This window comes from Nyctibius grandis, chromosome 1 (assembly GCF_013368605.1).
Source record: "Nyctibius grandis isolate bNycGra1 chromosome 1, bNycGra1.pri, whole genome shotgun sequence".
NCBI lineage: Eukaryota > Metazoa > Chordata > Aves > Nyctibiiformes > Nyctibiidae > Nyctibius > Nyctibius grandis.
In genome coordinates, this window is record NC_090658.1 from 65,120,013 (window position 1) to 65,143,404 (window position 23,392).

The 23,392-nt window shown below is 41.2% G+C and overlaps 1 protein-coding gene across 1 annotated transcript in view; it reads left to right on the top strand.

Moving 5' to 3' along the window:
- MAP3K5 (mitogen-activated protein kinase kinase kinase 5) overlaps positions 1 to 23,392 on the top strand; it is a 119,854-nt gene that overhangs the window by 28,348 nt on the left and 68,114 nt on the right. The window contains exons 2-6 of the mRNA XM_068398082.1: positions 6,445 to 6,584; positions 9,362 to 9,385; positions 20,602 to 20,795; positions 21,218 to 21,386; positions 22,364 to 22,470. Of these exons, the coding sequence (XP_068254183.1) occupies positions 6,445 to 6,584; positions 9,362 to 9,385; positions 20,602 to 20,795; positions 21,218 to 21,386; positions 22,364 to 22,470 (634 nt within the window). The remainder of the gene's footprint in view (positions 1 to 6,444; positions 6,585 to 9,361; positions 9,386 to 20,601; positions 20,796 to 21,217; positions 21,387 to 22,363; positions 22,471 to 23,392) is intronic.

Consider the following 23,392-nt stretch of genomic DNA (forward strand, 5'->3'; position numbering starts at 1 on the left):
CAGGTCTCTCTGAATGGCTGCGCAGCCTTCCGGCGCATCAGCCACTCCTCCCAGTTTTGTGTCATCAGCGAACTTGCTGACAGTGCACTCTATTCCCTCATCCAAGTCATTAATGAATATATTGAATAGAACTGGTCCCAGTACCGACCCTTGAGGGACTCCGCTAGACACAGGCCTCCATCTGGACTCTGTCCCATTGACCACCACTCTCTGGCTTCTTTCCTTCAGCCAGTTCACAATCCACCTCACTACCCGATCATCCAGACCACACTTCCTCAGTTTAGCTGCAAGGATGCTGTGGGAGACCGTGTCAAACGCTTTACTGAAATCGAGATAGACCACATCCACAGCTTTACCATCATCTATCCACCGGGTTACGTCCTCATAAAAGGCTATCAAGTTGGTTAAGCATGACTTCCCCTTGGTGAAGCCATGCTGAGTGCCCCTAATGATCCCCCTATCCTTGATGTGCCTAGAGACAGCACCAAGAACAAGTTGTTCCATCACCTTTCCAGGGATGGAGGTGAGGCTGACCGGTCTATAGTTACCCGGCTCCTCCTTCTTGCCCTTTTTGAAGACTGGAGTGACATTCGCTTTCCTCCAGTCCTCAGGCACCTCTCCCGTTGCCCACGACTTAGCAAAGATGATGGAGAGTGGCCTAGCAATGACTTCCGCCAGCTCCCTCAGAACCCGCGGGTGCATCCCATCAGGGGCCCATGGATTTATGGACGTCCAGATTGCTTAATTGGTCCCTGACCCAGCCCTCATCTACCAAGACAGATTCCTCCTCTATCCTGACTTCTTCTGGGGCCTCAGGGGTCCGGGGCTCCTCAGGACAGCCTCCAGCAGTATAGACAGAGGCAAAGAAGGCATTCAGTAACTCCGCCTTCTTTTTATCCTCTGTCTCCAGGGCCCCCCTGGAGACAGGGAGCTTATTATCTTGTTTCTCAGGATAATAAGCTGATTCCAGTGTAGTGGTATTTTGTTCTCTTGAATGTGGTGGTGGTGTGTTTCGAGCTCCTGTTGGTACAGATGTTAGCCTACTAACATAGAGTGTGACTGCTCTGTGATTGTTGCTATGTCTGCAGCTCGGTGTGTGGTTATCCAAGCTAATCGGTAGGTAGGCATCTTCATTACAGGCGGCTTGGTGGCTGTCAGCAGGCAGGTGGAGCTTGGGGTGGTTTAGGAAATGGACACCAAGAGCTTACTGAACTGCCTGCTGCTGCATTTACGCCGCTTCTGCTACCTGGGCCAGAGCTAAGCTCTGGTCTCATGCTTATGTTATGCTTCAGCTCATCTGTGTAGGCTTGCCAGTTGTTTAAGGAGATGGGAGGACGGTAATGGCTAGACTTACTTTATTGTTCGTAATCTAGCAAGACACAATAATTTACTGTAAAATTTATTGTAAGACTTTTTAGCCATAATGTCAAAGATGACCAGCAAAGACAAAGACCATGCTATCCCCATTTTCTTTAAATGGTATCAGTGATCTGTAACCAGGTCCAATTTCATGAAGTAGAGAAAGCGACATTCAATCTTACGCCCAAAACCAAAGTAAGGGATAAAATTTATTCTTTCCCGCAACCTGTGGTGTTGGAAGAATCGGGTTATCCCACTTCCCTGTCTCTTGCTCCTCTGTTTTGCACAGTGTACTTCCACACCCACCTGCTGGAGCCTGAACAGACTTTCTTTGCTGCAACATAGAAGATGTGCAAGAGCATTTGCAGTGAATTGTCAGTCCCTGGTCTTCAGAGTGCTTCATCCTGTGGGCTTAAGTGTTGAGAGGGCTCTACTCTCATTCCTGTGCTTGGTCAATTATTATTTTACTTGCCTTGAAACTGGAATTGCAAATACTTTGATAAGTGGGGTTTATTCCAGTGTGACTGCAGAGATAATTCTTCTACCTTAATTGAAATACCATTTTGCCACTGGTGAAATTGAATTTTCTAGTGAATGGAGAACATATCTTTCATTGCAGCAGGCTGTTAGATTAATTTCATCTGGAGGAAATGAGAGTGAGAGCCTGATAAATGGGATTCTGGCAGTTTATGTATTCGTGACCAATACAGCTAAATCCTGGCTCTTCTGAACTAGTGAGAATTTTAATGTGTGTTTACTTGAGTTGGACTTGTCTTGAAAACCATCAGTCTTGCTCAGTTTTGCTAAACTTCTAATCATACTTCATGTAATGGAGTATAGTATTTAGCTGCTTTATGGTGCAGTTGACAGTACAATTCAGGTACTTTATAGGAATCATTACCACTACCCTTTTTTTTAATGAGCTTCCATTTGCTGCTTTGTATTTGACATCTGAACTTCTGACCAGTGCTCCATACACCAATCCCTCCTTTGGTCAGAGGAGTTTCTCTCCTGATGTTGTGAAAGAAGACAGTCAGAAATGGGTCTGTCAGAAGCGTTGGATTAGGGTATAGGGTTTTTTTATTGGATAGACACCTGGTCCCAAAAGTACACATACTTTTTTGTGACTTGTTGGAACTGGAGGTAAGAATTGGGCTGTTCCCTTTGGAAACTGTGATGCTAGCTTGGGCTTTAGAAATCTGATCTTTGTCATGAATGACAACTTCATCTTAAAATATATAACTGCTGGACCAAGAAGGAAAATTTCACGGAAGTTGAATCTATCCTAAGGAGGATACTACTTTATGAAATGAGATTATTCAGAAGACGTGAATTTCACAGAAGTCTTAAAATGTAAAGGAAAGAGATCCCCTTTAGTTACATGAGAAATATAAGTACCACAACAGAGTTTATACCAGTATTTTAGTGTAATTTTTCTTACAAACATTTCCTTATTCATGTGATCCTTCCCTCCTCTGTTGAAGTAACTCCAGGCTTTTGTTTTTTGGTTTTTTTTGTTTTTTTTTTTGTATTGCTGTGATAGGGATAGGACAGGACCCAAGAACATTTCTTACAGTGTGGCCCTGAGTCAGATCTGTTCTAGCAATTATGTTAAATGGATTTGGTCAGCTGATCTTGATGGTAATATGCACACACACACAAGCATATATGTATTTTATTTTATTTTTTTAAAGGGTTATTCTTTCCTCCTTCATGCTCCTGGGAACTTGTTGTTTTAATGTAGGATTTCTCAAGTATTTTCTGTATTCTGGTTTTGATCACGCTCTTATCAATTTATTTTTCCTTTTTAAGTAATATTTCTTTTCTAATCTTAGTTTTGCAACTGTAGTGAAAGCATGTTATCTTGCAAGATTTGAGAATTAAGTCGTGGCAAGTTGCGCAAATTTTCCTCCTGCTCGCTGTAACAGAAATGTACCAGAGACCTACAGTTGCTCAAGATTAGACTTTTATATGAATAAGAGTAGTTAAAAATAGAGCTTGTATTATGGCAGCTTCCTAGAGAAAATAAACAAACAAGCCCTAATGTCGCCCAAACAAAGTATAGTAGCAATGTTGTCATTCTTGTTTGGCTTTTGTGATGTCTCAGTTTCCTAAAATTAAAGTCAGCTGTGTATGGCCTTTTTTTGCTTCAATAAAATGTATTTGGTGGAATCCACACTGCAAATGTTTATTTGAAATTGGACAGAGGGAGATTCCTAGAACACAAATTATGAAACTTTTAGAAAATATAATTTAAGGTTTGATTTTTGAGGGGAAAAAAATTTCCATTTTTTTATACCATGTTAGTCTCCCTTCTTTTAATCTTGTTTTGTGAAGAGCCTAAGCTTGTATAGGCAAACGTTGTCTGTTCATCCTCCATGTGTTATCTATCCTTTCTTCAGCTTTCTAATGATTTCTAAGCCCGTAGGCCAGTTATAGTAAAGTATGACTGAAGAGTAGATGTCTCAAAGATGTTGTTTTTCAACAAGTTGGAGACAGCCTTGCTGCCTTCCCAGTTGAGAGTATGGCTGCAAGGCTTATCTTTTCTTGAATATCTTCATTACAGTTTTGATGATCTAAGGAAATAGGCAAGGTGGAAGTTGTGGTTGGAGGTAGAATCTCTTATTAGATCAATTAGAGTAGACAAACTAACAAGAGATAAGCCAGTCAGCCTCACACCCATCCCTGGAAAGGTGATGGAACAGCTCATTCTGGATGCCACCTCTAAGCATGTGGAGGAAAAGAAGGTTATCAGGAGTAGTCAACATGGATTCACCAAGGGGAAATCATGCTTGACCAATCTGATGGCCTTCTATGATGGCATGACTCGCTGGGTAAATGAGGGGAGAGCAGTGGGTGGTGGGTGTTGTCTACCTTGACTTCAGCAAGCCTTTTGACACTGTCTCCCATAATGTCCTCATAGGAAAGCTTGGGAAGTGTGCATTAGATGAGTGGACAGTGAAGTGGATTGAGAACTGGCTGAATTGCAGAGCTCAGAGGGTTGTTGTCAGTGGTGCTGAGTCTAGTTGGAGGCCTGTGGCTAGTGGTGTTCCCCAGGGGTCAGTACCGGGTCCAGCCTTGTTCAACTTCTTCATCAATGACCTAGATGAAGGGAGGAGCATACTCTCAGCAAGTTTGCTGATGACACAAAAGGAGGAGAGACCATTACACCAGAAGGCTGTGCTGCCATTCAGCGAGACCTCGACAGGCTAGAGAGTTCGGTGGAGAGGAACCTAATGAAATTCAACAAAGGCAAGTGTAGGGTCCTGCACCTAGGGAGGAATAACCCCATGCACCAGTGCAGGTTGGAGGTTGACCTACTGGAAAGCAGCTCTGCGGAGAAGGACGTGGGAGTTCTGGTGGACAAGTTCACCATGAGCCAGCCAATGGCTTGTGGCTAAGAAGGCCAATGGTATCCTGGGGTGCATTAGGAAGAGTGTGGCCAGCAAGTCAAGGGAAGTTATCCTCCCCCTCTACACTGTGCTAGTGAGGCCACACCTGGAGTGCTGTGTGCAGTTCTCGGCCCTCCAGTTCAAGAAAGATAAGGAGCTACTGGAGAGAGTCCAAGCGAAGGGCTACAAAGATGATCAGAGGACTGGAGCATCTCTCTTCTGAGGAGAGGCTGAGGGAGCTGGGTCTGTTTAGTCTGGAGAAGAGAAGACTGAGAGAGGGGATCTTATCAATACTTGCAAATACCTTAAGGGTGGGTGTCAAGAGGATGGGGCCAGATTCTTCTCAGTGGTGACCAGCGACAGGACAAGGGGCAATGGGCACAAACTGAAACATGGGAAGTTCCATCTAAATATGAGAAAGAACTTCTTTACTTTGAGGGTGACAGAGCACTGGAGCGGGCTGCCCAGGGAGGTTGTGGAGTCTCCTCTGGAGATATTCAAACCAGCCTGGATGCGACTCTGTGCAACGTGCTCTAGGTGAACCTGCTTTGGCAGGGGGTTGGACTAGATGATCTCCAGGGGTCCCTTCCAACCCTTACCATGCTGTGACACTGGAAAGCAGGCTGCTTTTTTTGTTGTTCTGCTCTTCACAGAACTACATTTCTATGATGATTCTTTTTCTGAAAGAAAAGAAAAAACTGAATTGGGTGAAGAGACACAAGTGTGTTTGCGGGAGAGGTGGACATGAGTCATTATTCTTGTTTTGCTCTCTTGATCCTGCAAGCCCTTTGCAGTGGAAATCTGCTGCCTGTTATAATAGAAGCCATAACTATTTCTGCTGACACTTTGTAATTGCCTCTTGTTTTACTTTTACATTGGTGTGAATCTGGGCAAGTGAAAAACACATTTTAAGGGAAATTGGGGACTACGTTCCTTGTTCTGTTAGCATTTGTGCATGTGCTTAATTTTATTCATGCAGGTAAAATTTATTATGAACGGAATTTTCCACACAATAAAGGTCTTACTTATATGGGGGTTTCTATGGCTTTACATATTGACTCCCTCTTTCCTTCTCTTCTGCTGTACCTTGTCCTTCTCTCTCTAGTCCTTCTCTATGAATCAAAATAGATCTCAATGGTAGTTTACATTGGAACTTTACTTTTGCTTTCTTCCAGTTTACAGCTGCTTTCTTCCCAAGTTCTAATACAGAATCTATATAGTATGTTCTGCGATGTTGTACATGTATTGCATGAATTTTTATTGCAACTTGCACAGGGGGTGAAAATACACATCAAATGTAATTGTTTTCTTTTTTTCCATAAGGTCATCAAATAACCAAACAGATTTTATCGTCCAAGGCACCAAATGAACTTTTTGCCTTTTCTTGATTAGTGACGTTTTATCCCTTTTTACCTGACGAAATAAAGATCTCATTTAAAGGAAAAAAAAAAAAAAAAAAGCGGGGGGGAGAAAGGAAGAAAGAAAAGAGAAAAAGAATTAAACCACATCCTGCTGAATATATTCAAAATTCAGACATAACAGCTAAAATGGGGAAATCCCTCTAGAACTCTTATTTCCTACTTAAAATCGGATCTTCTTATCAAAGCAAATTTTGTGAAGAGACATGGCCTACAAGTATTTGGCTGTCAGAAATGTGTGGCATTGACAATGAATTTTTGATTTCTTTCTGCAGATATCGCTGTCGTAGAGATGAGTGACGCCTTCCGTCAGCCTTCCCTGTTCTACCACCTGGGAGTCAGGGAGAGCTTCAGCATGGCTAACAACATTATCCTCTACTGTGACACAAATGCGGAGTCTCTGCAGTCACTGAAGGTACCTCTGAATGGAGAAATGGGGTGTGTTGGGGAGGAAGTCACAGTTGGTCCAACTCTTGAAATGTGTTGTGTGTTTCCAGAGGAAATACAGATATGACTTGTGGTTCACAAAAGAACTGCAGAAATATTCTCAGGCCTGGAAAACGTGGCCACAGTGAAATGCTGAAAATCTGAGTTTAGTTTTCCCAAGAGAAAGACAGATGACTTCTATCACAGTGGGTTAAATACCTAGGTGTTAAATGTCTCTTCACAGAAACAGAAGTTGAACAAATACCAGATGAGAAATGAAATACATGGTTTTGTTGCTCAGTGTTGTTTTTTTTTTTACTGGTATTTGGGGTAAATTACTGGTGTTTGGGGTAAATTGTTACAGTAATAACAATCAGGTGAGAATGGTAGTGTGCAGGGGGTGGCAAAAGAATTCTCAAGTTGTAGCTCCTGTGTAAAGTAACAGTTTTCTGGTCAAACCTGATGAGGCCCCAGATGGTCTCTGGTGTGGTCTTGCTGAGTTACAGCTGTTTACATCAGGTACCTGCAGGATTGCTGTGCTGGAGATTACCAGCAGCGTAGCAGAGTTAGGAAAAACAAAACTTGTGCCTGGTTCTCAGGCCCACAGTTCACAGTACGGTAGGTTAGTTTAAGGCAAGATGGTGGTTTAAGATAATCTATGGGGCTGTGAATTGTGTCAGCCAAGGAGCTGATACTTGCTTCCTCCTCCTAACTCTACTGAAGGTTTAGTAACTTACATGGGGGTGAGGGAGGGCAGACAACTTGGATGGCAGTCTTTTCAATTACGTGCCCTCCCTCAGGTTCATTGGCTGTGATCAGGAGGTGGTTTATGCTATTGCACTTCCATTCTAGGCATTGCTGAGAGGAAACATTTTAGTAATCAGCTTGGTGAGTCAGACTGCAAATCTGGGCACTGCTGCGTCTCATTAAGGATTTGCTTCCACTGCTTCTGTGTAGTGCAGGATATTTGTTTTTGATTCTGTCCCATTATTTGCAGCTTGGCCCTCTATTGGGAGGGACATACTTTGAGTAACCCAGTTTCTTCCCCCTGTTCTTCCCTCCAAATTTTCTTGGCCAACTGGACCAGTTGCAATCCAATTTCCTTTCCTTTTGCAACAGAAAGAGTATACAGATGAAAGCCCTAAAAATAAAACTGCTAATGACAAAAGACCTATCTGTGGATTTAATTCAATTATGCACATACAGTGATCTACAGTATAAGCAGAGCAGAATTTCATTGTACTATGTAAGGAGCCAAATGCCCAACTCCCACTGAAAATCACTTGGTGTGAGGCACCAGGCTTCCTTCGGCACTTGGGAGAACTTTTTACTGGTTTAGGAGCTGGACTTTGCAAACAGGTCACGTACAGGGTTCCCACTGACGGCGGTGGAAGCCCAATTCTGTGCAGGAAGACTTAGATGTCCCATTTGCCACCAGTACAGTGCCCACTGAAAGACTCTCTTTGGTTTCTTTCAGCTTTGAGCTGGGCCTATGTTTCTGCTTTTGATTGTTTGCAAGAAAGTTGTCAGAGAGCAAGACCCTTCCCATAGTATTTAATAACTGCCTGAAAAAAGTAGTTATGGGCATACTTGGGCATCTTCTGAGGCAGTGTTTGTTCCTGTATTTGTTACAGCCAGCAGGTAGAGTAGAAGCAATGCAGGAGTGCATGTGCAGTTTTATCTTGTATAGAAGGTGGTGAATTAAAAAAAACCTCAAAATAATTATGAAAATGTAGGAAATACAAAACTGCAGCACATGATTTAACTGAAGTACAAACTTTTGCTGGTGGAATATTCCTCTATATGAACATTGAGGTCAGGCTGGATGGGGCTTTGAGCAACCTGATCTAGTGAAAGATGTCCCTGCTCATGCCGGTGGGGTTGACTAGGTATTTATGTCCCACACTTTGAAAGCTAGCAACAGTCCTATGTGGAACATGCCCCCTCAACAGGAGGAAGAGCAGTTTTATGGAAGCCTGACTTACGCAACACGGAAAGTACGAGGCGGCTTGGTTTTACACTGTGTTTGTGTTTAATGCTGTGGTGTAGGTGAAGCTGCTCAGCAGTCCCAGTGTCAGAGGTGTAGCGTAGCTGATAAATCTGGCAGGGTTATCGATTGCTGGGATCAGAATGTGCTGACAAATCTTCCTGAAAGCGAGGTCACTGTCCACAAGTAGTTCACGCTTGGGCTGTACCACCCAGATTAGAGTGCGAGAACCAGCTCTTTCTATCCGTGTGTGCTCTGGCTTCTTTATTCTCTGAAACTTTACATTTAAAATGTGAAGATACATTCTTTGCATCAGACTTATTAGAGCAATGTGAATTTCAGCCAGTTCTGGAATATTTTAAAACCTCATAGGAATACTGCTCCTACTGTTCTTCACAGTTTCTTCTGCTGGCAACAAATTAACGTCTCAAATATGAGTAGATGCGTATTAATAGTCAACTTTTGGACAGCATCCTTCTAGGAAAATTTATGGGGGTGGGTATGTGCATGTGTATATACTCATGTGCACAATGTATTTGCTACTGTGTATGTATAAGATGTATATGTCTACTGGGTTCCATAGTAATTTTGTCTCTCCTGAGACAGTACTTGATTTATGTTGATTTGACAGGCATAGAAAACATCTACCAATCAGTCTTTTCCTGTCATATGTCTGTAGACGTTAATATTAGCAAGTCATACTGATCAGATACCTTTCCTAGTAGTTGTTCAGTGCTATCAACATTATTTTTTTTTCTTCTTTTTTTTTTTTTTTCCAGGAAATTATTTGCCAGAAGAATAATGTAAGTATGATTTCTGCATGCCAGTTGAATTCTAGGCATTCCAAACTTCTGTTCTGTTTAATGTTGTGTATCTTATGTTTTCCACTTGAATAATTTAACACTCTTCTACTGTATTTTACAGAGTTAGACGTAGAATTCTGGAAATCCTAGCAGCAAATCTGTGTATATCACTTTGTTGCTCGGTACCAGGCTCACTTCTTACCTTGCCTCCATCTATCAGTGGTATTTTCCTTGCTGCGTTTACTTGTCTGTCATATTTTTTCACACACCATTTACATCTGTCATTTTGGTTTGGGTTTTGGTTTTGTTTTGTTTTGTTTTTTTTCCGGTTGCCTTTTTCTGTACAATGTTCTTCAGTGTTTTTAAAAAATACTCTTTTGAAAAGGAGAGTTACTTGGAAACTGATGCTGATATTAGAAGCACATGGCTACAGCTATGAAAATATATATCTTTATAAAGAGGCTATAGCTATGAAAATATATATATATTTATAAAGAGAGAGTGTGTATGTGTATTTATTTCTAGAAGTTGAGTCCTGGAGCCTGTTAGTCCTAATGCAGTGCAGATCCCAGTAGTCTGTGTGTGACTGCTAGTCATTAAACTGGAGGTTACTGCACCTTGGCATCCCTCTGGTTTCTGAGGTTGGCCTTGTAAATCCCCCTTCCCTTTTTTCACTCCCAAGTTCAAGGGAGGTGGACCGGTGACTGTGGGAACACTGCTTTCTCAATGTGGTTTGTTCTAGAGCAGCAGGGCCAGTCATGTCGGAATATATACCTGGCATGTTGAGTTGTTCTTGGCTTCACTTTGGGACTTACTGGTAGCCATGTGTGCTAAGATACAATTTTATAGCGGTTAGTCAGTGGTGTGTAGATATCCTGAGGTCCTATATGTGTGCAGTACAATTCCATATATTTGAATAAACTTTTCTAAGGGGCAGATGAAGTATTTAATTTTAGAAGTTGGTCAGGTTTTATTTCCCACAGTGTTAAAAGTGCCATAAAAATTGCAGTATTCCTGGGTTTACTTTTTTATTTGACAGTGCAGTTCAGGGAATAAGTACTGACTTCTGCCAGTATGAAACAGCCTGGGTGTATTAGAAGGCATCCTGGGGTGTATTAGAAGGGGTGTGGTTAGCAGGTCAAGAGAGGTTCTCCTCCCCCTCTACTCTGCCCTGGTGAGGCCGCATCTGGAATATTGTGTCCAGTTCTGGGCCCCTCAGTTCAAGAAGGACAGGGAACTGCTAGAGAGAGTCCAGCGCAGAGCCACGAAGATGATTAAGGGGGTGGAACATCTCCCTTATGAGGAGAGGCTGAGGGAGCTGGGTCTCTTTAGCTTAGAGAAGAGGAGACTGAGGGGTGACCTCATTAATGTTTATAAATATGTAAAAGGCAAGTGTCATGAGGATGGAGCCAGGCTCTTCTCAGTGACATCCCTTGACAGGACAAGGGGCAATGGGTGCAAGCTGGAACACAGGAGGTTCCACATAAATATGAGGAAAAACTTCTTTACGGTGAGGGTGACCGAACACTGGAACAGGCTGCCCAGAGAGGTTGTGGAGTCTCCTTCTCTGGAGACATTCAAAACCCGCCTGGACGCGTTCCTGTGTGATATGATCTAGGTAATCCTGCCCCGGCAGGGGGCTTGGACTAGATGATCTTTCGAGGTCCCTTCCAATCCCTAACATTCTGTGATTCTGTGAAACATGATTCTTTGAAAAGGATGCAGTTATCTACTATAGCTGGTAGAGTTCCTAAAGGTGGCTTCAAAACCCATGCAAGCTTTGGCCCCAACGTTGCATTTTAAGCTTGTCTTTTTTAAATTAAAAAAAAAAAAAGGCAAAGAGGGTTCTGTATAGAGTATCTATATAACTCTTAACCAAAAAAGGGCTTTTCAGAGACTCGCAGAATGCTGTGAATGACACGCTAGACTAAAAATCTCTCGCCTTTCTCTAATGAAAGTGGGGTGGATGATCAGTTAGGCCTTTACACATACTGAAAGAGAACAGTAAGGCCCTTCTTGCAAATGAATGTATTACATTCTGTATTTTTGTTCTGGTGGCCCAGGATCTAGGGAAAATGATGTGTGACTAATGTAATGTCCCTGGGAGGATACGGGGAAGAGCTCTCTTAGGAAACCAGTAGGAGGTGACTGGTACAGTAGAATAAAGGGGAGATGTTGTTGTCTTGTCCTATTTTTAAATGACAGTCCCTGAAGCTCAAGGAGAGGTATGATAACTTGGCCTTCATCCGTTTGAGAAAGGATTGTTCTGTTTTCCATTTCAATTTGGATAGGTGGTTGTGAAACGGTCATTTATCACTTTTAGAAATGTTTCAATGTATGCCACAAAAAGAATGTGTTCCTTGAGAGTCTCAGATGTTTTCAAGCACACCCACATAACATCTTTTCTGTGAGGAAGTGTTTTCCCAGGGATTAGAACAGGGAGGTCAGTGAAATGGGCTTAGCAGCTCTGCAACTGATTTTTTTGGCATGATGTCAGCCATATTACCTGGAAGCAGACTTTTTACAATGTTGGTACATGCCTAACTGTTGAATATTAATTCCTGCTTCATGAAATCATGTTTCTTCATAAATCGTAAGACTCTTGGATAAATGGGTATGACAAAGGTGCCGTTCTTGAGAGGCTGTGGCTGTGATGCCCACCCTTACCAAAAGTAGTCATATGAATGATTATGTGAGGTTGCAAATATGAAAAAAATGAAATTAACATATGAATAAACCAGGAGTTTAGTCCTGCTGTTCTAGAACATGTTTTTTAATAGTACACAAACATCAGCTGTAACAGGACAATGGTATCCCTGGCACCAGGGGATTAAAAAGGCTGCAAAACAAGTGCAGATATCTGCAAAAACAGATATCTATGTATATCTGTCTCACGGAAATGCCTTGTGTTTGCTTTTCCTGAACCTTGTATCTGTAAAACTAGTTGGGATAAAAAAAAAAAAAAAAAAAAATCTGTTACCAACTATTAAATTCTTTGTCCGGACTGGTTTTTTGTGCTTGCTAATAATAGTCGATACAATGTTGCATAGCTAGGATAAGCTGCCTGGAGCCTGTCAGGGCAGAGCAGTGCAAGATAACATAGGCTCATTTCCTGTTATATGTGGTTTTATAGATATTTAGTTGGACTTTTTCCAGATGTTGCAGTAATACCAAAACCATACGTTTTTACAGGGAGTGATACTTCGACAGGAGGCAGTTACTTTGATATTTGAAAGCTTAAGTTTAGTTTTTTGCAGTTATCTGATTTTTGAGGTCAACCAAGCAGCAGAGGCATTTTAGAAATTGCTAGTAAAGAGTTTCAGTCACAAGGAGATGTCAGTATAAAGGTTACAGTACATGGCTGTACTTTGCTTGTTTTAGCTCACCAATTTTTATTTCATCCTAGTTCTCTCTGATTTGAATCTTATCAACTTCAGAGACAAGCTGCAGGTCAGGTTCCAAATGGCCATTTATTCAAATATTTATTTTTTTTAAATTTTGCTTCTTGCTGAATCTGAGGAAGCTTAATGTGCATGCATTATATGTATGGTTTGCAACCAGTTATGGTAACACCTTGACACAGTGGTCACCTTTCAGTTCAGGCTGTCTGCTTGCACCTGGTTGGAGTGATAGGTAGCCTTGGGAGCTGCCTGGGGTGTAAGACCGCGGTGCAGCTGCTGGTCTGATCGGGAGGCAATGGGAACCGTTTTGCTGGGCAGCTGACTCACAGGAGATAGCAATTAAGCAACAGGGTTAATGTTGTATGACTGGGGACTTTCATTAGTCTTTTCCTTTGCTGACACTTGGAGGGATCAGAGATTGTAATTTTTATTGGTTTTCCACAGCCCATCCTAACTACCTCCTGTTTAAGGTGTAGCTTGGGAAACAATTTGGGGTGCTGCTCCTTCAGCAAGAGAGGGAGAATGAGTGACCCTGCATGAGGCCTGCTGGAGGTGTGTCTACAAGCTTGGAGCCTCCATATAGATACTGCCAGAAGAGTGTAGATCCTGTAGGATGTGTTTAGCTATTGGTCTCTTTCACTGTGGAAATAGGGGGAAATATTTTTGATACTCTTCACCCAGCTGACAAAAATGATTTGGGGGCAGTTTGATTTTTGGTATCCAAGTCTGTAAAAATGCTATGCAGCAATCTTCAGTAAATATTTTGCTGATAATGACAACTGTGGTATTTATTGTTATTTATGATACATTACTATCTTTTGCTCATTCTTTCATTTTTTGAATTCTTTGACTAATATATTTGGCACATACTTTCCTTTGAAAAAGTTAGAACTTTCTTTCCTGTGTGAATACTACCATGTAGAGTGTATGCTGACTTTTAACAAGCATTTAAGATGTGGCATGGTTGCAATAGAATGTTATTGCTGGGCATATAAAGAATATATTCCCAATGAAAATGGAAAGTATTTAAAAGAGTAGACCCATCTCTTCAGTTTGAGGTGTGAGGCTTACTTATGTTCCTTTTCAAATCAATAGCAAGGCTGCTGTTCATGTGGGGTGGGATTTGAAGTAAACCCAAACTGAGTCCATATTCATTAAAACATCAGCACATGTTGATTTATTGTGTGTTTGAGGGATGGAGGGAATAGATTTAATAATTTGGTTTAGGATTTTGCCATCTGCTACATGCAACACCATGTGCAGTCAGAGAATTACCTTTAAGAAAAATCTCATCAGAAGAATTGAAGTAAGAGCAGATATGTCTCAAAAGAACTAGTAGAAGAAATGCAAAAAAGCTGATCTTAATTAGAGGAGACTCAGCAGGAAGAACAGTTCCTACTGTGAGAGATACTGGCTATTTTTATTACATCAGCTGATTTTATTTATTTAAAAAAAAAGTTACATTGGTGGATGCTGACCTGTAGATGGGACTTTACCAGATTCTCCCATCCATGAGTAAAGCATCATGGGTTTCTTTTGGGTGATTTTTTTTCTTTGACACTTCTTGTCTTTGAAGGCAGCTTTCTTCTGTTTGTGGATATTTGTTGAATGATTCCAACAGAGCAGTGTTAGTAAAGGGCGTCAGGGAATCGAGAGGACTGCACGCTTTTGACTCTCTGGGATTTTGCAGATTTTCTTCCTCCTTTTGAAGTAAAATTCAAGATCTGAGGATGAATTGGGCAGAATCCAAATGCTCATTTGCGTAGCACGTCTTCTTTATCTGTACAGTGTTCAAAGAGGAGTCTTCTGTACTATGTCAGATGTATTTGACTGGGAGAGAATAGTGTTCACCTTACTGCATGATGTCCTTTCAATTTGGAGATCATGTCTTATTAGAATTTCCAAAAGGCTGCCCCTTTCGCAAGCAGCAGTTATGTATTAGAGAGCGATATTGAAAGAAGGGCTGTTTTATATTCTTATTGTGATCATTAAAATATAATTATATCCTATGCATTTTTATTATCTCTTAAATACAAATAGGTTCTATATTAATTTTTTTTCAGAAGCTGAGAAAGGATAACAAACAAGAAGGAAGTGCTTAATGTTCCAGTGGCCAGTGGGTGTAGCTCAGAGCAGCATAGTCTTAAATTCCATAACTGTAGAGCTGTTAAGACAACCTTATGACTGTATTTAAACTGAAATTACACACACTCTGAAACTGTTTAATTTTGGACAGTAAGTTAGGAAGGGACATTAGAAAAACATAAACCAATTAAAACATTTGCAAAAATGAATTACAGATTTCTTCACTTTGTGATAAGCATTTATGCATGTGTAGCTGGCTCCAGCCAGTACTTCTGTCGTCTGATTAGTCTGACTGATGTAATGAAATGGGCTGTGACACTGTTAGTCTTTCAGAAGGTGGCCTGATGGTGCAAGGTACTGAGCGTGCTGGCCCAAAGCCTTCAAAGACATATGTATGTTTCTATCTACTAGATACAACTAGTTCAGTTGATCTGAGAGCTCAGGCCAAATTTACCTTGTCTAAGGCCCTGAGTTCTTGTGCATCAGGCTGAACCATAGTAACTATCTGTGTGCACACTCATGGCCTGTCCCAGCCCCTGATGGTTTCAGTAATGCCTTTTAGCTTACAGCTCAGGTGACCTGCAATCACTTTGTGACTTTCATTAGTGTAATGTGAGCTTTTGAACCTTAGATAGAGAGGGATTTATAGACAAAGAGGGTTGGAAAATGAAACTTCTAGCACCTGTTGTTGGTTGTGGGGGGTCTATTCCCACCCACTTTTGAAGCCCCTTTATGCTACTCACGTTTTTTAAAGGGTGTTGACATAACTGAGAATATTGCAATTGGATTTAAGGTGTTACTCCTTCAAAAATTGCCCATTTTTCTTGAATGGCTTTATTCTGTTACTTTCATTGTACACAGTATGGTGAGTCAGAGGAACAGATCAAAGTAAAACAACGATTCTGTCTTGGGTGCTGTTGTGTTTAAGGTGTGTTGTGTGTAGGAGGGCTAGTTTGGCAGAAGCTAAACCCCCTTGTGTTCCAGCTTATCCTCAGATATTAGAGGGGCTGGGGGCAGCTGAGCTTAATCTCTGAGTGATGCCTGATTTGACACCTTAAATTTTGGCTGAAATAGGCCAAAACTCGGCACTATCAGTCCGGCTGCATTCAACAGCTAATATGTTGAACTAATACAGGTCCTGACGCACTAATAGCGCAGGGCCCAGTCGCGGTTGATGAACTAACACGGTTCCAGATTATGCCATAAATCTGTGCGCGTCCACCAAAATAAAATCCTCATGACCAGTTCCACAGTTAAGGTAATTTATTTGAGCAACAGATACAGATTCTTTTAGATTGCTGGTGATGAATAAATACACTGTCTGCAAAGCACGCTTAGGTACCTGTGAACATATATATGTTGTAAGATGACTATGTAGCACGACTAATACGATTACAAATAAAGCTTGATTTCTAAGTTTTCTGTGGAGGCACCTGGTATAACCAAGTGTATGAATCTTACCCAAAGACGTCCCTGTGGGTGGGGAAGAGAGGTTCAGCCCATTGACTGCTCCCAGAAGTCCATAGTGATGTCTCCCTGACTTCTCAGTGATGGTATCTTCCCCCATCTTGCCTCTTAAGGATTTTTTGTACCATTTCCCTGTGTTTAGGTGGAGCTTGAGTGACTCTAGTCATACATACCTTTATTATTGATTGGTGCAAAATTCTCTCACTTCGATTTAAAGGTGTAGGCCAAGAAAAATTCAGAGAGCATGCTCAGGGGCAGAGGGAGGCGGGTAGCTTTTGGGATGGAGGTGTGTTTTGGTATTATAATGAGATTATAATGAGCAAAGTTCATCTGCAGGACACGATTTCACCACAATCGCTGGCTCAGTGACCAGCATTCTGGGTGGAACGGGGTACTATCTCTCATTTGACAGTAGCTATGTAATTTATCTGTTACAAGGTACCTCCAAGTTCCCGTACCTGCCTTGTTAGTACAGAGCCTGGCCACGGTTATCTCCACACCATTCCACCCTCTGTTCTCTCAGAGTTAGCACGCCAAGCTCCCATGGCGCTGAACATCTGAGAATGCAGGCCAGGTTGCCTGGGGAACCATCACAGAGCAGATTCCTTACGTGCCAGCCACATTCTATCCTGGATGCTTTCTTAGTTCTATAGGATGTGGATATAACTTTACTTACTTTCAATAAGTGTGCCTCCAATAATTGGTTTCAATAAGTTGCCCCCAGTAGTCACTCCACAGGTGCTCTGCAAACTTAGAATCTAGAGTGAAGTTAGTTAGGGTTAGGAAAGAATATCAGAGTTTGAGAGATCAGAGTTGGGATGGAGTGTTACAGGGCATATTTTAATAGGATAAGTGGAATATATTTAAACTTCCAAGTGGAATAATGTGCATTAAGTCAAAATGCAAAGCAATGTGTGAGTAGATAGGAAGTGTGTATAGGGCCACCTGATCCTTTTGGACTTCAGTTAGCGTAGCTTATATTTTGACAAAGACAGGTGAGAAAGGAGGTAAAAGTGGCCGAGGCAAAGGTTGCATAGCCTGGGAAAGAGGAAAGAACCATGTCATGCACGCTGCTTCAGGGAAGAACGTTTAGAGCTGTCTGGCATTGGAGCAGCTCCCTCAGCTGCTGCCCCCACAGCCTGGTCCTCTCAGGCTGCCATCTCTGACATTGCCCAAATGCAGTCAGGTTTGGGCTCTTTGTAGTTAGAATTTGTGATAGTGGCAAAATATGTTTCTCCATAGTTGGAGACCATAGACTTTATTATACAAGAGCAGTCTTGCCGTCACTGTTATTTCCATCACCACCTTTAGTAAATAATATATGCTTTGAGTCTCTTTCTTTGTCTGCCTTTGTCAGGTTCAGCTGTTAAATATCTAACCTACTCTTTAGTTAGGAAGTGAAATTGAGGTCAATATTTCATGTATTTCTTTACTGCGTGTGGGTGTGTGTGGGGTTTTTTTTGTTTTTTTTTTTTGTTTTTTTTAAAGGCTGTTTCCTAAGGAAACGAAACTTAAGAGCTTGTACTGTTTTTTCATCCTCCACCCTCTTTCTGTAGCTGCCTGTTTTGTCTGTCTGACGAATTTCAGCCAAATTTGAGATGTTTCAGAGATACAGAGCTCCCCACAAAACATGACTGTCTAGGTTAAGTTAACAACCAAATTAATGCCCTGGCTCTAGGAAAGGCCACTGTATTCCCACACTCTTTGCCACTGAGGATCAAGGTGAGATTCTGACTTGAGACAATTCCCTGAGGACCCTGGGGCCCCTCTGAACAACTTTACAGTTGATTTTATTTTCTTCTGTTTTCTTCCCGTGTGTTGATCTCTCCTGTCTTTTACTGTTAAGTTCTTCCTTGTCCACTGCTTCCAAAGGCTGCTGGGTCTGCATGTCTTCTATAGCAGGCTTTATAATATAATCAGCTTTTTTCCCCTCAGGTAACAGGAAAAATGCATGTAAACTAGTTTTTGCCGTCTCTCTTGTTCCACTGAATAGATACCTACTTCCTGCAGAAGATGCACTCAGGATCAGTTTATAAAAGCTCTTGCTCAGTAATGGTCTCTGGCACTTGGCCTCTGCAGGAAGAGTAGTTTTCCTGCTTGTAGGATTATTTATGAAGACTCTAATACTGCCTCTGTAGGTGGCCTGACCATTATGCCAGGATAAACTTTGGGTTCTGTGGATTTCAAAAGCTGGAAACATCCTTTTTCAGAGTTGATGTTTAATTGAGACCTGAGCTTTGGGAACAGTGTGCCAGAGATCTGAGAAGGCCTTCCTGCAAGCAGTCTTGAATTTATTTTTAATTCACTGAATAAACATTAGGAAGTAAAATGCTTGCCCCAGGATGTCTGTACCTACTTTACCTTTCTCTTGGCTCAGACTTCCCAAACTTTTTTGCCTTTATTTAAAAAAAGAAAAGCTGGAGAATAGTCTGCTTGTGCTCCTATGCCAGTCACTGCACACCCTTGTCCTGTAATTGCTGAAATCAGTTTCAGCAAATTTATAATTTCCTCTCTGCTTTTGACTGTGGGGCTTATTAGGTTTTAGCAAGGTCAAAGGTTCATGCATTCATTCCCGAAAGTGTGTGATCACCTTACATGCTAGCATATTCTTGAGCAGAAGTGTCCATGAAGCTCTCCAATGTAAAGGTGAGCAGTTTGGGTTCTAGCAGCACAGTCCTTAATTGCTTATTAACTGTTACAACATAAAAATGTGTCCTGGCTAATTGGCTGTAATAGTTTGCAGTTGTTGGGGGAGGAAGACTAAATTCATCCTTGTGCAAGTCTGTGTATGCAGTAATCTCCAACCAAGTTCTGGGTTAGTTGATCTCAATGGCCCTCATGTAAATGCCTGCATCAATTAATTTTAAATTTTATAGAGTTTGTCGATATCCCTCAGAAGTGGGGATGGGATTGCCTTTATAGTGAGGTCTTATAGCTTTGTAGTATAATAGGTGTAATTAAAAAAAAAAAGTAATTCCTGTACTCTTCATAGCCAATCTCTGATCTGTACACAAACATATGTTTACTGACGTATCTGTACACATACATTTATAAAGAGTACCTCAATCCTTTCATGTTTTTAAAATCTAATAATGCATGTTAAAATTCATGTTTTAAGCACACAGCTGGTATTGTGCATTTGAAAACTATTCAGTCACCGCTCTCTCAATCCATGGAGCTCGGCTTGCCAGGGGAATGAGTCTCTGAAGTGATGTCCTCATTGCTATATTGAGTTCTGGGAGAGCAGAAGCAGCTGACCAGAAAGCAATTAGCCTTGGAAGTAATTTAGGGGTACCAAAATGACGGGCCTCAAGAACTGCTTCCTTAGGGCTTTTCTTGCTGGGCTGTTGGCCACTTCAGTAGTGGAGTCTGAGCTTCAAGAGCCAAGTGGCAGAACTCCTGATTTTGATGGTGTGCTGTCTCGTAGCTAAGACCCTTCAGAACCACAAATATTCAGCAAGCTTTCTGTGTGTGTAAATCTGTACTTGCACACATACCACAGGCACTAGATATCTTGCTTCCCTCTTTCCTGGAAGATAATTTTTTTTTTTTTTTTTTTTTTTTTTTTTGCAAAGTATCTGTCATACATTGATAGATGGAAACCAATACAGTTTGGCAATGCTAAGACATTTCATAAGTGATTATTCTGAAATATGTATGGTTTTAAGTTCCACTGGCCAGGAAGGTTTGCTACATAGTAAGGAATTCAATTTGTCTTTGTTATGATAAACTATTTGAGTCATTTTGTAGTTCATATGAGGATTAGTTTTCTCTACAGTTTTCCTGTTGTGAGGCAACTAGCTTGTGCTATTGTTTTCAGCATCTGTGAACCTAACTATACTAAATTGCAGAGTGCTTGCTCTCTTCTGAACATCAGTCACCTTGCAAAGAGTGTACGTCAGCTTCACTTGAGTCCGCCTGCCGCTTTGGGGTGACTAGGGTGTGCCCTCAGAAGAGTTTAGCTATTGAGCTGATGTGCTGACTATTTTAAGGTCAATGTGATGTGTCTAAAAAGACTCATCTTACGGGAAGCAGTTCAGAAATCTGAAATAATACATTTCAGGTGTATATCATATTTGGGATGAAAATTGAATTTATGTAATCCTAAACTTCATAGGTAAAATCTTGGTCTTGCTGAAGTAAGCAGCAGATCTCCCTTTGACTTTTAACAGGTGAAATCTGGCAGGTAGTATATGCGGTTGTTTAATACTCAGGCTTATCAAACCGTAACTGCCCTAAATATTGCACTTTGTTTCCCTACAGATGTGCACTGGTAACTACATATTTGTTCCTTATATGATAACTCCACACAACAAGGTGTACTGCTGCGATAGCAGTTTTATGAAGGGACTGACAGAACTGATGCAGCCCAGTTTTGAGTCGCTGCTTGGGCCTATCTGCTTACCTCTGGTGGATCGATTTATTCAGCTCTTGAAGGTGGCACAGGCCAGTTCAAGGTGAGTTTTGGGTGCCCCCTCCCTCGAAGTGTTCAAGGCCAGATTGGATGGGGCTTTGAGCAATCTGGTCTAGTGGAAGGTGTCCCTGCCCATGGCAGAGGAGTTGCAACTAGATGATGTTTAAGGTCCCTTCCAACCCAAACCATTCTATGATTCTATGAGTTTTCTTTCTGTACCCCTGTGTAACATTTGTATATCCCTGCTGGCAATAGAAATGTCAGACTCTTGCTTCAGGGTGATGCGATGTTTTGCCTTCTGTCAAGACAAATTGCTAATCGATAATTTAGCTTGACCAAATGTCTCCATTAACACTGCTCTATCCACAAGTATTCCACATATACATTGTGGGAGAGCTGCAGGGCCAGAAAAACAAATGCAAGGGACCTGTCCCAAACTGCTGATGTGACGTTGTTCCTCTCCAGCCAGTATTTTCGGGAATCCATCCTGAACGACATCAGGAAGGCCCGTACCCTCTACACAGGCAAAGAGCTGGCAGCAGAGCTGGCAAGGATTCGACAGCGAGTGGATAATGTTGAAGTCTTGTCTGCTGACATTGTGATAAACTTGCTGCTGTCCTACAGAGATATCCAGGTATGAATCCTGTGCTCTCCGATCATCTAAAACATAGTAAATTAAATTACCTTCTCAGTGAAATTTTTGGTGTATTTTGCACAGATTTGCTAACAAACTATATGAATAATGCACACTAGTGAGAATCTTTTACGGTATCTTCACTGATGCTTTTTACTTTGTTTTGTAGTTACGCTGTTTATAGTGTGCCTTTGCATAGCAGAAAAGTGTTGTTATAAAATAACACCCAAAAAGCACGCAACATATAATAACTCGTCTTCATCTCAGCATTACTATGTGATGAACAGCCCATAGTGTGTCCTACTTAGAGAGTCTGGTAGCATTCTGCTGTTGATGTGTATATGTATTCTTTGTCACCATGCATGTGACATTTCTCATGGAAACATAGCATGTTCATATGCGTTTCTGCTTCTGGAATGGTGCTAGTAATTGCTTACTTTGTTATACATAATTTCAGCTGTTGTTCCTTAAACATTTTGAAGGGGTTTGGTTTTGATTTTGGTTTTGTTTTGGTGTTGTTTTTTTTTTTTTAAAAATATGTCAGCTAGTAAGCTACTTTAAAAACTGTGGTATTGAAAGATTCTTTTATTTTGTTTTTGTGGCTGATGCCTACTTCAGAGTTTTGGGATGCCTCAATTCAGATGCAGTTAACATTGTAATGTCTGTCCAATGTGAACTCTTATGTGTTCAGCCCCTGAAGCTGACTTTAGTTGTGAAATAGATGAACTAAAATTTCCACGGGTCCACGCTGAAGCAGTACAGGAGACCAAATTGTATTTCTGTGCTAAATACTGTGCGTTTTCACACTTCTGGTGAATGCCAGACCATTTACAGTTTGAAGAAACTGAAATCCATAAAACTTACAATGAACTGAATATACTTAGTATGAAATACCAGGTGCTTAGTTCGAAGAGGAGTTCATATAGGCATACCTCAGTACAGCTGCCTAAAACTTCGTTATTCCCTCCTTTTCGAAGGATTATGATTCCATTGTGAAACTGGTGAAAACTTTAGAAAAACTGCCTACTTTTGACTTGGCTTCCCACCACCATGTGAGGTTTCATTATGCGTTTGCACTGAACAGGTAAGAATCTACCCTTCCTTCTGCTGTTGAACAGTAAATCAGAACTGCAAACTTCACGCAGGGTTGGTAATCCTGGGTGAAGTTGCCTACTGGAATCTTCATGTGCAGGTCTGGGGTTTTTACTGACGCAACTTTGGGTACTCTGAGCTTCATGATCAGTCTAAGCTTTCTTTAACTTTCACACTGTCAAATTCCATTCCTCTTCCTTTAAGCATGAGTGTTTGATTTGTCTTTCCGTAGGTCTGCATCATTTTTTCGTTTCAGTACCTAAATCGGAACAAATAAATACCTAGCAGTATTTTACCTTTGTAAAATACACTTTTAACATTGCTGTTTGGGTGGCAGTGCTGCGACATTCATGCTGACTTAGACATCCTCATTCAAGTCTGAGTTCTGCTACTGTAAGGAGACAGGAGGAGAACTTTCATCAAAAGTTGGAAGATTTATTATATTAAACAAATTTTCATGTTCCCTGATAACATGCATAAAATGTGCCACATGCAGCAACATTTAACCCATTTTTTGGGTTAAATGAGAGCCAAACCCATTTTTTTTTTCCTAGGATACTGACAATTGGGCAAGGCATTAAAAAGGGAGTTTTTCAGAAGAAGTTGCAGAGGTTTTTGGCTCCTTTGCTATTATCACAATGAACGTTTTGCTATTGACGTTTAGACGAGTAGACCAGGTGTCAACAGGCATTGGAATTCTCAAATATAGAAAATGTCTACAGATCTTTCCACTTCTCACAGATTTGAATATTATAATTCAGGTTCATCAAGGAGGCTCAAAACTGTGTATCATATCAAAGTTATGTCAAAAATATGTCACAAGTAATTAGTTGAAAAATTAAACCTGTTCTTAAAACAAAAAACAAACAAACAAACAAAAAAAGCTATCTGCCATTGTTTTGTCTGAATAAAAT